The sequence below is a fragment of the Callorhinchus milii genome, unplaced genomic scaffold (genome assembly GCF_018977255.1).
Source record: "Callorhinchus milii isolate IMCB2004 unplaced genomic scaffold, IMCB_Cmil_1.0 Scaffold7, whole genome shotgun sequence".
Lineage (NCBI taxonomy): Eukaryota > Metazoa > Chordata > Chondrichthyes > Chimaeriformes > Callorhinchidae > Callorhinchus > Callorhinchus milii.
The window spans coordinates 13,798,173-13,813,513 of NW_024704748.1; the positions used below are offsets into that span (position 1 = coordinate 13,798,173).

Genomic DNA, 15,341 nt, shown 5'->3' on the forward strand with positions numbered 1-15,341 from the left:
TGGATTTCAGTTAAAAATAGCAATGTCCTTTTTATTAGATTTATTTATTAGGTTGGTTAGAATTATCACCCAACAGGTTTATTTCAAGTTTATTTTTAAAGTTATATTTCCCTCACAATTCCTCTCTTCTAGTTACTTGGACCACAAAGATAGAGCATGGGAGGTGGCCTCCTAGTTCATTAAGAGATGGGACTGAGTGATGATGCTCACATCAATTTTCTTCAGTTTGGTGTCTCCATATGGCAACAAAATGAAGATATAACAGATAGGCAAATGTAATACTTTTCTGCATGCCAAACCCACCATTTCCCCAATCGCAGCAAAATGTTTTCCTATACACAAATTTTCAATAAAATTAAGGTGTTTTTTTAAAAACTTTTCATATTTGAAGACAACAGTTTCACATTTTACTATAAAATATCTATTGCAGCTTTTTTATTACTGTATAGTAAAATCTACATTCTTTCAGATTATAATCAGTGTATTAAGGTATAAAGCGATAAATTACAGAGATAATTTGAATATTGCCAATCAGTATAGGAATAACAATTATACATCTCTCAGATGCTACATCCCGAACCTACATGACAGCATATCAACAAGCCACCTGAACACATCTGCTGATATAAATGAGAGTCGTATGAGCAGCACCTGTAACTGGAAAAGCAAAGAAGGGTGTGGGTTCTCTTCCAACAAGTTCATTCCACAAACACTCCTAGGCTCTCTCTCCCCCAGTTACATCACCACAAGCATAAATACAAGAAATATGTCATATGATTTGTGTTGGTGTCAGCTTGTCTCAGTTGGCAGCACTCTTGCCCCTGGGTCAGGAAGCTGCGAGTTCAAGTCCTGCATGAGGTGCTTTGAGCTTATAGTCTAGGCTGACACACAGTGCAATGTTGGGGGAGCATTACATTGTTGGAGTACCATCCTTCAGCTGACACATAAAATAATCATGACATCATTCAAAAAGAGAAGTTTCTCCCAGTATCCTGGCTATCACCCTCTAAAGAAAAAAGTGTGACATAGCTGTACACAAAACTGGTTGCAGCGTTCCCCTAAAATGCAGTCACAACACTTGACAGAAAACTCTGAAGAATTTGAGACGATGACATTATAATCCACAATATTAAATGCAAGGATATCAAATGCAAATGGAAGAATTATTATACAGATGACCAGAAAAGCACAAGCTCCCCAGATATAAACACCCCTTCTCCTTCCACACCAATACCCACAAAATTTCAAAATCCAACTTCCATCTTCAAATTGATCCTACCCCCTCCAACCCAACAACAAACAATCCTGACCTTCCCAACACTCAAAAATAATACAGTACCGCTGAAATATACAGAATCATTTATGAACTACATCACATCCACCAAATATTTTATATATGATAGATATATGTAATGTCATGTGCATTAACTTATAATGTTCCACAATTCAATAAAACAGGTAAAGTTAATAAAACATTTAAAAATTAACAATTTATAAAAGTGAAAAAAGATACTATCAAAGTTAATTTTACAAAGAGTACCAAAGCTTTAGAAGGTTTAAAACTATGGACATGTGGACACATTTGATCTCTGGGAGTAATCCCTTTTTCATTTGTCTGGAATTATACAAAAGCCAAGACCCAATGAATTGAAAGAAACGTAATCACTAAAACCTGCTTTACAGGTGTTCTTCCAGAAACATACTAGTCTCCCTTGCACCAGCACAGTATCCATTTTCACTGCCCTGGCCATAAACTATAATTAACTGCTCACGCTATCTTGCAGTCACTCAAAAAACAGTTGACATCTGTGAGGTCCAGGAGCTTGCTAATTCAGAAAATTGAAGTGAAAAAGAAAAACTGAATGCTGGAAAATTTGAGGTAAAATGCTGGAAGTGCACAGCAATCTCGAAGAACAAGGCTAACTTTTCAAGTTTCATTCTGTTTGATTTAACCGAATTTGGCAAGATCAGACTGAAAAGGTACAGCTGACAAGCCTAGGCAAGCAAAGAAGGTAGAAGAGGACAAGATACGCAGGAATGTAACAATCTCAGGACAAAGAGGGAGTCGATGAATCAAACTACCAATAACATTAAAAAAAAGACCCTGCTGTATTTAAACCCCAAAGAGCCTGGTCTAATACTGCTTCTACCTTTAGAGCTACGTTAAACAATATTCTTTTAATAGCTTGCTCTGCTTGTGCTGCTCAAAAATATTGTAGCACAATGAAGTCAATGCAAGATGTTTTTTTAAATTGAAAGGGACTAAAATTTGAAGCTGGGGACGCATAATCGCCTGCCCAGCTGTTCTAGCCCTTGACATCCAAGCCATCCACAGCTGATTACTGGAGGAACTGATTATTCGGCCAACAGTATTCGCGCAAGCAACAGTGTGTTCTTATCAAAGCAGAAAAATGATAACAGCCATGTCAAAATGGCATTGATCACTTATACACAAATTTGCCACACTATTTTAAGAGGCTAAATTAATCTGAGGACAGAGCTTTTTGTCGGTGTTCAATCCCCTTTTCAGAAATGTTTGTAAGGTTCCCTTATTCTCTGAAACTGGAATGTTATTGGTGAGTTAAAAGTTGTGTGAATGAACAGTAATGGTTGGAAGCAACACGAGGGGCACAACCTACCTGTTTTGAATGCCAGAATTAGTAGTTGAAGAAATGAAAACTAAAGATAAAACCTGCATATTTTAACAGTGATATCATGTCAAAACATCTGAAGGCAATTTGGGAATTGCTATCATATCTATGATAATCAAGGTAAGAATCGATGGGCCAAAAAACGGTTGGGAGAATTAGTTACTGACCACTAGGCTCAAATTGTGTAAATCTTGCAAATGTTCCCAGCAACACTATTTAAGGAGGTAGAAGGAGGAATCTTTCAAGGTCAAGTTAAACTGAGGTCTTGTGTGCCTGTTCAGATGAAAGTTAAAGAGAAGGGAGTTTCTCCCAGTATCCTGGCTAACGATCCACTAGAGAATAAAAAGGGTCATTCGCTTCATGCTTGCTTATGGGAAATTGTTATGCGCAAAGTGGCAGCCAGGTTTCCTACTAACACACCATCATTACACTTTACAATAAAATCCCCTCTTGAAGACATGATAAACCACTATATTAAATGCAAGGAATATTATTATAATAATAATAATCCTTGCATTTGATATAGCGCTTTTCACGTCGGGAGACGTCCCAAAGCACTTCACAGAACACACTGTAAAGTGAATTGACTGTATATTTCTGGGCGAACGCGGCAGCCAATTGCGCACAGCAATGTCCCACAAACAGTCGTAGATTGAAAATGACCAATTTATTACTGTTTTTGGTTTTTGGAGGGATTATTATTAGGTGTGTGGAGTAAGGAAACTTGCCCAAGGTTTCGCCCTGCCTGGAATTGAACTCAGATCTCTCGCTTGCAAAGCGAGTGCTCTAACCACTGAGCTACAGGACTCCACAAACTCCACATTATGATTTTATACAACAGTCCAGACATTTTGGCATCAAAAAGAAGTTGTGCTCTGAAATTATATAAGCCAATACTGCCATTTATGCACCCAACAGATGAAGCCATTTCCAGAAAGGGACATCGCAATATTGGCTCCAAAGCCCATTCAAATTAACGGAGATTCTTCCAAAAGTTTGGAATCTCGAATAGCGTCGAAAGTAAGCAGAGATCGAAAATAGCAAGTCTTCATGAAGTAAAAAATCAGAATAAATAAGAAAGCTGGAAGTGTTCTTCCCAGGGTTTCCTTCTTCTTCAAAGTCTTAAATCCCAGAATTATCGTTCCAACCCCTGGCAAACCCTCTTCCATGCACCAATGTTCCATTAAAGCTAGAATGTCAAATGTTGATGCAATACTTAAATATGGTCTTCTAAATGAGTTATATAGTGTTAACATACCTTTGACTCTTAGATACCTCCCTCTATTTGATTAACTTAATTGAAAGCCTCACATTTTCAAGACACTTTTTCCTTTCACTTGGAGATAGGATTTCTTTACAGCATCTCATAATTAGGAATTTAAAAACTTTCCATTATTTTCTTCAGTTTTATTATTTTCAGTTTTTTCTCTTAACTATCTTTTCAACCCCAAAACATATTTTTGAAAAACATTCTACACTTCTCAACTTCACCACTTATCCATCTTCGATTTAATTTTTTATGCTCATGATTTTTCCCCACACTGCTAATACCATTAATACCAATAGTTTTCTTTGCTATATTAAAAAAAGCACTTCAATTTGTCATTTAATATCTTTTTACCCCATTTGAACCCATTACATTTCCATTAATCTAGGAATATTATTTTCATTCACTGTCTTGGTCAGCAATAACCATTTGCTCATCCAGTTTGAAGGCTCAGCAGTCCCCTCCTCCCAACAACCAAATCTGGCCCAAATGATTTTCAATTTGTGGTGTTAATGTGAACAGCTGCATAAGAATACCTCAAGGTGACAAGTCATGAAACTATATCTTCCGATTCAGACATTGATAAAAACGATGAAAAGATATACTTTCAACAATGTCAGCAAAATACAGATTTTATTTCAATGCCAAACCAAACTAAGTGTGCAAATCTAATTGCAACAGAATTTATTTGTTGATCTTTAAATTACATAAATACATTTTACATTTTAGATTCATTAAAAAGACACGAGTTGAAGTAAAATTTAAGAAAAACTATATTTGAGATAACCACGACTTCATAACACAGCATTCCTCAAAGGGGATTACAGAAATATAGTGTACACTATTCTTCAACAAACGAGCCCCATGTGGCTTAATCTAAAGGAGATATTCAGTCATATTATGCTGAAACAATATCACAAGTCATATAGCAACCATTTGAACTAAAACCAGACGGATGTTTTAGCTGAAGCGCAATTCTTTGATATTGGTTTTATTTTTAGAACTCTATAGCATCACAATGCTTAAGAATTAATGTAAAGTTTAAGAGGCTTGCCCAGCAGTTACACATCTGATCATCTACAGTACTATTTCAGAGAAGCTTTGAACTGGAATGAAGAACTCAATGGAAATTATACTTATTTTTAATAAAATGCCAAAATTCCTCTAACAACAGCCCATGGCCACAGAGCTGGCAACCTGATAATCAAGATCAGTGTTAGGGCCTGATGTGCTGCCAACTTAATACATTATAGGTTATATACAATTTACTATTTATTTCCAGATTATCGTCCCATCCTTGCATTATATTATTAATTTTAGATCCAGTCTACCTTGAGATTCAGATGGACATAATCCCTTTCAACCCAAATTTACCCCATATCTAAATTAATTGGGTGCTCGACTCATTGTTGCTTGTGGGACTGAAGCAGATGAATTCACCTAATTTCTTAGCATTATATTCTGTGAGGCTCATTGAGATGCTTATAATTATCGCGCAAGTTGTTGCTTTGATGAAAAGAAAACTGTTTTTTGCTTTGTGTAACATTTTTAGCCAGCTTAAGTCAGTGAGTGGCAAGATGGCAAATGGAATGGAAAGAACGCAAAGTGAAGAAGTGCCATTAGATGCAGGAATTGCAGATGGAGTACATTCTAAATGAATAAGGACTCGGGATAATAAAAGGATTCTGGGAGAAGAATATAAGTCATTAAAAGCTCGTCTGCAATTTCAGAAAATGATCAAATAGGTGAATGGAACCTTTATTGTGCTGATTCAGTTATAATGTGTATACCCCAATCACACTGCACAACCAGCCCATTCACTTCCTACACACGCCAGGAAGACCTGATGACTTGGAAGTCAACCTTTTTTTTCAATAAAGCATGCAGGAAATTACTACAACCGCTTGCTTGCACTGTGAAACCAGTCATGCAAAATTATTTTATGGACCCAGCCACCACACTATAACTAGGCTCCATTCAGAACAACAAGATAGTTATTTGGAAAGTTGGGTATTATGCAATGTGGAAAAAGGGAGAAATTGAGATTATACCTCCCACAATATATAAAATGCTGGCAGGGTTCTAATATTAACAGAGGTTTTTTTACCTATCAATCCATAGGACAGGAACTTGTTAACTGATGTTAATGCCAATCCTGTGATAGGTCCAGTTGTATCTTCTGACCTAATCACCTCCAGGAAAGGTCGAAGGAAAACATTTGGTTCTATTTCTGAGAGCTCTGTAAGAAAAATGGAAAATAGGTTTGTGATATATTGTACATAATCAAACCAAAATCTAAATTTAAATTCAACAGAATAACAAACAAATGCTAAAAATAATATGCTAGTTCTATAATTCTTTTGGATGATCCAAAAGAAACGAACGTAATTGGCACCAAACCATTTACCATTTTCCTACTGTATGTGGGCTAGATTTTTTAATGCATCACAACAAACCTTTATACAGTGGAGGCTGCTTAATTCAGACATGTTGGGGCAGGGCATTTGCTCTGAATTAACTGCCATTCAAAATTATCCAAAGTCAATACAATAAATCCTCATCCTCAGGTGATCCTCATCCTCACCTACAAGGCCATTCACGGCCTTGCTCCCTCCTACCTCTCCAACCTACTATCCCCCTACCTACCTGCCCGTACCCTCCGTTCCTCTGGCTCTGGTCTGCTCCACGTCCCCCGCCCCAACCGCCCTACCATCGGTGGTCGGGCCTTCAGCCTCTCAGCCCCCAGGCTCTGGAACTCCATCCCCCAGTGCCTTCGCCTTGCTTCCTCCCTTTCCTCCTTCAAGGCCGGTCTCAAAACCTTTCTCTTTGACCGTGCCTTCAGCTCCCCTCTTGACTCTCTTCCCCCTCCTCGCTCCCTCCCTTCCCTCCGCTCACCCTGACCATTTCCCCCCTCCTTGCTCCCTCCCTTCCCTCCCCTCACCCTGACCATTTCCCCCCTGCTCGGGTCATGACCCAACTGTGCAGCGCCTTGGGACGTCCTCCTGACGTGAAAGGCGCTTTATAAATGGAATGTTGTTGTTGTTGTTGTAAATAGCATCCAATTGTCTCCATTGCACGACCTATCACAGCATCAATTAATCAGAAGAATGCTCAGTGATCAATTATATGCAAAAAAGCTGATTGTCTCTTTATAAATTTAAGTATCATAGAATCATAGAATTATGCAGCACAGAAGGAGACCATTTAGCCCATCGTCTCTGCGCTGGCTCTTTGAAAAGAGCTATCCAAATCAATCCCACTCACCCAAGTGAGTTATAAGTTATCAAAAAGCTCCACGCAGCAGTAACCACCAGTGCAGCATTTTATCCAACGTAACCAGATTTATGTCCAAATAAACCAGAATATTTTAAATCGGCTTAGAAGAGATCCAAATTGGGACTTGGAATTTTGTCCAACATAAACGGCGTCCAACGTTAACTGGCATCCGAATTACATGGCCTCCAGTGTATTGTAATATTGTCAACAAGGTAAAGTAACATGGAAAAATGGTAAGAGGCAAATTTCTATTTGTAATCTTCCAAAAATAAGTCTTGATTTCAGACATAATGGAATGGCAAGATGCTGAGCAAAAACCTCCCATTTCCCCACTGTGAAACAATACAAACAAAACTAAGGTTGCATACGCAAAGAAGCAATAATAAGTCACAAGACTTTCAAAAGTGGATGAACACATCTTATATTGTACCAAAAAGGTTAAAAATATCACAAAGAAACTTTACATTTCTATTTCCTTATGAGCATGTAACCAGTACCAACAGGTGATGGCAAATTTATTTTCAATGCTTTCTTTTGCTTTAGTTTTTTGACAATTGTACAGTAAATATTTCAGTTAATGCTTAATGGCAATTCCACTAAGGAATTACAGATTGTGTTTGTCCTTGTCTAATGTGAATGAGTTGAAAAGTTCATTATTTTACTTTTTAAATAGGCTTCATTTAATTTGACAAAAAACATCTTGGGGCTATCAGCTGCTCTAATAACACCCATCTAATGAAAACAGAAATTTGCACAGAAAAATATAAAACAGATAAAGACAACATTCAAGAATTCTGAAAGTCACGAAACATTGAGTGACCTGATCCTACAACTATTAGATTGACTGTGACAGCAGTTCATAAGAAATGAACCTCTTAAAAGCCACGCACATCTTAATTGTGTAGAGATGTAATATGAAACATCAAAGGCTAAGTTGAACTCTTGTGAACAAGATTCTGGAACACATAGCACATTTTTATCAACAGTATTGATAGTCAATTTCTCTGCTGCAGATTTCTGGGCTTTTGTCACTCTATTGCAACATGATTTTGCCCTTCTCTTTTTATGAATTGACAAATGACCTCAACTAGAATTTCGAATACGTTATAAACTTTAGATGACAGAAAATCACTCATTAAGAGACTTTCACTTGAAGTTTAAAAAAACATTCTTATCATTCAATACAGTGAAATTGTTCTTTGAAAAACTGCAAACTGCATTTAAAAATGATCAGTCATTTTACTGCAAAAACTGGACAGAAAACAATGTACAACTGGCATTCCAATCTGTCTTTCAGCCTATGAATTTCAGAAATCTTTCTGAATTAAATACAAATGGATTCAATAAAGCACATCATATTTCTGATCAATTCAGGTTTAAAATCATTCAGACCCAAAGCTCAGCAACAATAAATGTATTCATTCCCGTTCAAGTTAAGAACTCAATCCGTCCAGGACTGCGGAACAATAGTATTTAATTCACATCAATGGATGGGCTTGAACAGCATAAGCTAAGATTTTGCTGCAGACACAAGAAGGTATGAAACGAAAAGCCATTTGGTCCAATAAGCCCATTGGTTCCATAGAATAATTAAATGTTGTTCAATCACAGACTCCACCATTTTAAACTAAATTCAAACTTAAAGTATACTTTTCTGGAGACCATTTCTCTTTGGGTTTCCAAATGGATGTGCCTAATAGCAGCGCTTTCCGATTCAGATATGTAAAAAGGAAACCATTAAGCGAATTTCCATTTTTGGAAATCTGTTCCCATCTGCAAAATGGACAATGGAAAGGAGGCAAGAAAAGGGTTTTAAAGTGTTTTCTTTAAAGAACATGAAACCAAAAAGATAAAATAGGTGTTCTAAATGTTTTAACTTTACTTCAAGTGCTTCTTTTATTAGTGTATGGCTTTGGTTACAGCACTGAAATTATCCTTGATATTTGAGTCGCTCTTATTTCAACATTAGAGTTTATTTCAGCATTAAATTTAGCCTGCACATCACCATACATCCTTACATCCTTAAAACCACTAACAAGCACACGATCAGAACAACCATGCTCTTGCTGGTTTATAAAGGACAAGTTGCAGGAACAATCACTTGCCAAAAAACACTGTTCTTTTACTAAAAAATATTACATTCAAATTTAGTTACGCATTGCCAGCCACTGTGAAAATTGCTGAATGATAAATTTATGAGAAGCCAGGTTTCAGATCACAAAAATCACAGTACAGGAGCACTGTGAATAGAAAAGACAGACGTGCCAACTCTGTACTAACAATAAGTTTCTTTGCATGCAATATATAGAGAACCCGGGTATAATGTAGTCATCTAGGTTCACTATTCTAGTGGGAGCATGAGAAGCGAAGCATGGGAAAATGGCCAACTTCCTGAGTGTCAGTTTGCTGCATACACGACTTCCCGTGCACTATGTAGAAAAAGCACCCTTCCATCATGCTTCTTTCGAGAAGTGATGCCAGTGGTGCTTCTTGTACATAGTGCACATGTGTTGTGCACAGGAAGTGAAGTTAGTAATGATATTGTGACATTTTCATTTGACAATCAAGAAACCAGCCATTTTTTAGCACAAGATGCCAGCTTGTCAATACTGAAAAATCAGATCCTCAACAACAACAAAATTACACTTATGTATAGCGCCTTTCACGTCGGGAGGATGTGAAAGCACCCATGCTATAAGCAAAGCATCAGAAAGATGAATGAGATTTACAGGGTTTTATTGTAGATTTAGTCATGATGTGCAATTTATGGTTAGGATATTAAATGTGATAAATTTTAAATTACAATTTTGTTGCACAACTGGATTTTAACTATTGTCAATACAATATCCTACTTTGATTATAATTAATTTAAACACCAATCAAATATGATTCTAATCTATGCCAAAACAGTTTGAAATGAAAAACATTATAATAAGTGATGGTGACCATTTAAACACAAATTACCTGTGAACATTTAGAAGCAGAAGTTTCAAAAGACACTGCAAAGCTCATAGCCGGGGGAAAGGGGGTGAGAAGAGAAGCTGCCAACAATAGATAATGAAGAGCTCACCAGAGGTCAACACCTCTTAAATATCAGAACTCAGGGAAAAAAAAACTTATTCTACGAGATATGAAATGAATTGTACCATATTGATCCTCAGGCCAGTGCTGTATTGTACATTTTCAGCTTGTGCTTCAACAGCCTCTCAATCTTTTTCAATATTAGCAGAATAAGACACTACAGTTAAAATCAATTTTCAATACTGCAGAAAAAAGGAGATCCAGCAAGACAAACAAGCTAACAATGAGAAACAGCTTTCAAATTCTTAAGGTCGAGCACACTGACCTGTGTACAACATTCCTAATGATTTAACAATCCACAATGAAAGGACTGCTTCAGTGCACTTTTATAGTGAAGTGGAATTACGTGCCATGCCCTCAAAATTTGCCAGACTTCATCGTTGTAGTGAACTTTTATGGATACCATAGAGCGAACCAGGCACACATGCTATATTTAATCTAACCCCAATTTATATAAACCTAAGCCAAAGGATTTTTTCCACTAGCTTAACTCTAAAAAATGTCCATTACAAATGCATCAGCAACTGTCAAAGTTAAAAGTTTTTACAGCAAACGCGATTTATTTTTAAATATATCACTCCACAACATTTTTTCTAAATAAAGTAATCTATCATTTTTTTTTGTATTCAGCTGTATATCCCAATAAGTACTAGTTTTAGAAAATACAATGCAGCCATCAATGACTAAAGCACAGTATCACAAATGCTGCCTTCATTACATTTTTGCAAAAATCAATTGTGTCGGCAGTTATACAGTGAATTTGAAATAGAGATGACAATGCGTGTAAACAATAATTTATCAGGAAAGAAAAACGTCTCTCTCATTAGATAACTGTTCAACGGAATGCATTACTATGAGTACAGTTGTTGTTAGGTCAGTTTTATCTCAGTATTTAGCAGGGCTCACTTGCTTTATATAAATTTTTTTATATTATATAAATTTGTGTGTTATGTTTTGAAAGATATGTTGTAACCTTCAGTTATGTTAATTATGTATCAAGTATATTCCATGCATTCCACGATATTCCAGTTTCATACGTTCTATTGAACTAAACTGTAGGAATTTTACAAATTCGAATGCCTGCCTTTCTTCCATGTGAACTATAGTCTCTTATTTCAGAAAATAAAAACAATTTTACTGCCTAACCAATGAAATGAAGAAAATTAAGATAGTTATTCAAGGCAGCACATGATGACGGTACTGGAAATCCAAATACAACTTGACAGGTGGCACCAAGCCCATCATGCTATTGTGTTTGGTTAATCTGATCACACTGACTGAATGACTTCTTTTTGAAAGGTTTGCTGGATCACATCAGTTAATTTCCCACAAGCATCGTCAACAGAGTAAACTTTAGTGAGGGAAAAAATTTTTTTTTCAAATGTTTGTTTTAACATTTCTGAATGGGTTTTCTCCTGGGATACAACCATGGTGTGTGTGATGCTTCAACACCACTTAAACACCACCTCCAAAAATGAATTTCTCATTCCCATGTCTTTGATAAGCTTCCAAGCATATGTTGAACACTCAGTACACCTTCAGAAAAACTACATAAACATTACACTAGGTATGGGAGATCATTGCTGAAACAAACAAGTAGATGTAGAAGAACATTAAAGAAGGAACAGGGAATAGTAAAGTTGAATATTACTTTGTTTTCTTTGGTTAACTTGGTGACTGACCCACACCGAGATCTATAACTATGCTAAACAGTATCCAAACCAAACTACTAAGAAATATTTCTGGGATTTTCATTTGTGTGGAATGGAGTGCGGTCTCTCTCCCTATCTCCCACTTTGGGATTATATGTCTTCTGCTTTCTCAAGCACTTATGTAAATCTTTCTGAAATGTTCTTCCATAAATGGAAGTGTTTTTCCCAAACTATGGTAAGAGATTTCTAGTGTTCCAGGCCATTGATCCTACTCAATTACTGCATAATAATCTAAGGGGAGGAGATAAGTGGGGTCTCCTTGGGAAAAAGTTGACTTCAAGGTGACAAGCCTGGCAATGGAATACTGGAATAAAATTGATCTTCTGTGACAAATTTGATAGTCCAGTTCCTAAGCCAGATAGATTTGTGGATATAGACCAGCCATTTTAGCTCGTCAGCAGGACCTAAAGGAACAGAAGAGTCATTGGCACCAGGGATTCTTCTCACTTGCTTCCTATTATCTCTGAAAGCTGAAGCCCTAATGGATAGTGTGGTCCGATCTGGACAAGTAGCAGGAAGCTTGCCAGTCAGTGTTTGCAACGGCAAATTGTGTGAATTCAGCTGGTAAACTCCAGCAGTACTCTTACACACATTCTAGAGAGCTTTGCCTTATTATTATAATAATATGCCGTATTTGGATTTTCCCTGTGTAATCTTTTACATGCAAATTCTAAATGCCTTAACGCTCCAACAGTGTAAGTTGCTCATTATGTAAAAATACTGTATGACAAGTGTTATTCTGCATTAAGTAACATCAGATAACATTTGCTAGAAGTTACTTTAAGGGATTGGTGAAACCCAGGAGATTAAGAATTAAATTTAAAATGCTTCTAAAGCTTTAACTGACAAGTAATTAGCAGAGGGTCATGTTTTGAAGGCCCTAGCTGAGGAAAAGGGGCACTAAAACTAAACTGAGCTGTGATTTTGCATGAAAAGGTCAAAGGTCTTCTGGAGAAGGATTAAAGTAAATCTACAGCAGCTAAGAGTCAGTTCATGCTTTTAATACTTCCCAAATGAATATACTGAACCGTAATATTTGGCATGTTACACAGTTGAAATGCAGTAAGGCAATTTTAGAACACTACTCAATTAACCAATTCTGATAGCAATTTCTTGTATATACAGTAGTAACACACTAATTTATGTAAATTCATTATGTTGGGTTCAAAAAATGTTCGAGCAGCATCAGATTGAACTGATATTAACTCCAGGCTTCAGTGCTTTTGCCCTTTGTGGGACCAATCATTCGCACCCCTGTTACTTTCAACTCAAAATGAAATTACTAAATAAAGCTGAATCAAAGTAAAGCAGTCACCCCATGACAAATTCATTGGTCCAAAACCAAACACTGATAGCTATTGATCTGTAGCTGCATTGTGAATTTAAGTCAGGTTCTAAGGTCCACTTCTAATGCGTAGAAGGGCTGGTTAACAAGGTTGGCTAGACTAAATAAAATCCAGAGAGAATTTCAATTCACACGCAGAAGTCTGGAGGACATTGAGATCCATCTGTCTTATATCTGAGAACTTTGATGCATGTCAACTTTAAGCACTTTGTCTGAAGGAAATTGGCACTTGTCAAACAAAGCAATTAGACTGTAGGCTTGTTCTCATGTTATAGAACTCTACAGTATATGGTTATTCTGCGCATCTGACTACGGTATTTTATGTATGCTTCCAAGAGTCCCCACCAGATTAAAAAGTAGCAACATTGAACAAAACTACCAATTTGAAAACCCATGGGAAATTAAACCTTTTGCCAGCTCCTTTAAAGTTGCTTTCAGTAGCTTTGTTACAAATAGTTACCATACAATCCTAAAGTTTTGTCCCAATACAATTCAGTTCACAGCTGAGGCAGTGGGGATGTGGGGAATCTATGAATTAAATATATTTGGGATGAGCACAATTTCCAATACGAAAGTCCTCACAAACTTTTTCCAAAGGAAAGTGGACATTTACTTTTCCCAGAGCAAAGTAAACATTTACTTTTTCCTTACAATATTCCAGGAAGTAGCATGCATCAGTTTACAACTTCATTGACAGTGCTACTATAAAGCATGGACTAATTGTTTCTGCTGATTAGTAAACTTTACATTTCAATTTTTTTGAGCATTGTCATGCATAGTCCTTCAACAGTTACCCACTGTACAGATTCTGCTCAAAGGACATATAGAAAAGCTTCTGACAGGTTCAATAATAATAAAAATCCTGGCAATAATTCATTTGTCCATTTCTAGGGCAACCATTGCTATCAGAGGATTTCATTTGAAGAAATCCTCCAAAGGTGGTAGGAACATCTCTAACCAAAGAAATTAGTCAGGAAGTCTGTTGATGTGTAAATCGCAGGGTATCTTTAGTTGTGTGTCATAATATATTTTTATCTAGACTCACAATCAGTTGAGCAGGTTTGGTATCCTCGGTTTGCTGGCTCAGGTTTGCTATGACATATCAACTCTTGAATCACTGACATGAATTCTGTGAGGTGATTTGAATAGAAAATTATTGGACACCCACCTAACTAGGTCAGAACAAGGGAGTGGTTTTAGGCCTTTCGAAAGCTGTAGCTCTAACTGGGTGGGGGGGAGGCTCAACTATTTTTAAACGTTAAAATCTATCTTACTTTTCTTAAAGCTCCCATTCATTCATTTTGGACAGTGAAAACAACTTGTAATATACAAAAAGTAATTTTAATTGATTATGAAAAAGTATAAGATGCATAAAAGATAAGTTTCAATCACAAACCAAGTCTTAAGTCGTGAAATACAAACATACATATGAGAGGCAACAGTTTAAAAATATTGTTAGCATTGGAGCATTATTATAATATTAATATCAGTGTCACAGTAAGCTGAAAAAAATCAAAACTGACTGGCAATGTTGGTAATCTTAATGTATAAAAAAATGACATGTACCTTTTACAGCTGCTCATAACCTCCGAAACCGAGGCGATTTAGCACTAGTGAAATTATGCCACGATGAATGAATTTGGAAATGGGAAGATCAGACACTATTTGCATTGGCCAATGGTTTCTTTTTCCCCCTATTCCTATAATTCCAAATAAACCTAAATAATCTTTTTAAAGTTGCCATTACTACCCACTGGATTAGATACTAAATCCCACCTATAAAATACTTAATAAAGCCCAATAAACAGTATTTTGGGGCAAATTTCACTTGGGTCTAGATTTACTCTATTTATGTAGTATTTCAGAAAATTTTGGCAAATTGTTGAATTCAGTCTTAACTTTAGCCGATTTTCTGTCTTCCTCAAAAAATTCCAAATTACGCCGCTTCAAAATGAAGGCTGTATTTAAGACCTGGCCAAATTCTGGATACCCTAAAATGTCATATAAAA

General features: G+C 36.5%; 1 protein-coding gene across 1 annotated transcript in view; it reads right to left on the reverse strand.

The window, feature by feature from the left end:
* gbf1 (golgi brefeldin A resistant guanine nucleotide exchange factor 1) overlaps positions 1–15,341 on the reverse strand; it is a 113,353-nt gene that overhangs the window by 58,838 nt on the left and 39,174 nt on the right. Inside the window, exon 4 of the mRNA XM_042337122.1 lies at positions 6,026–6,157. Within this exon, the coding sequence (XP_042193056.1) occupies positions 6,026–6,157 (132 nt within the window). The remainder of the gene's footprint in view (positions 1–6,025; positions 6,158–15,341) is intronic.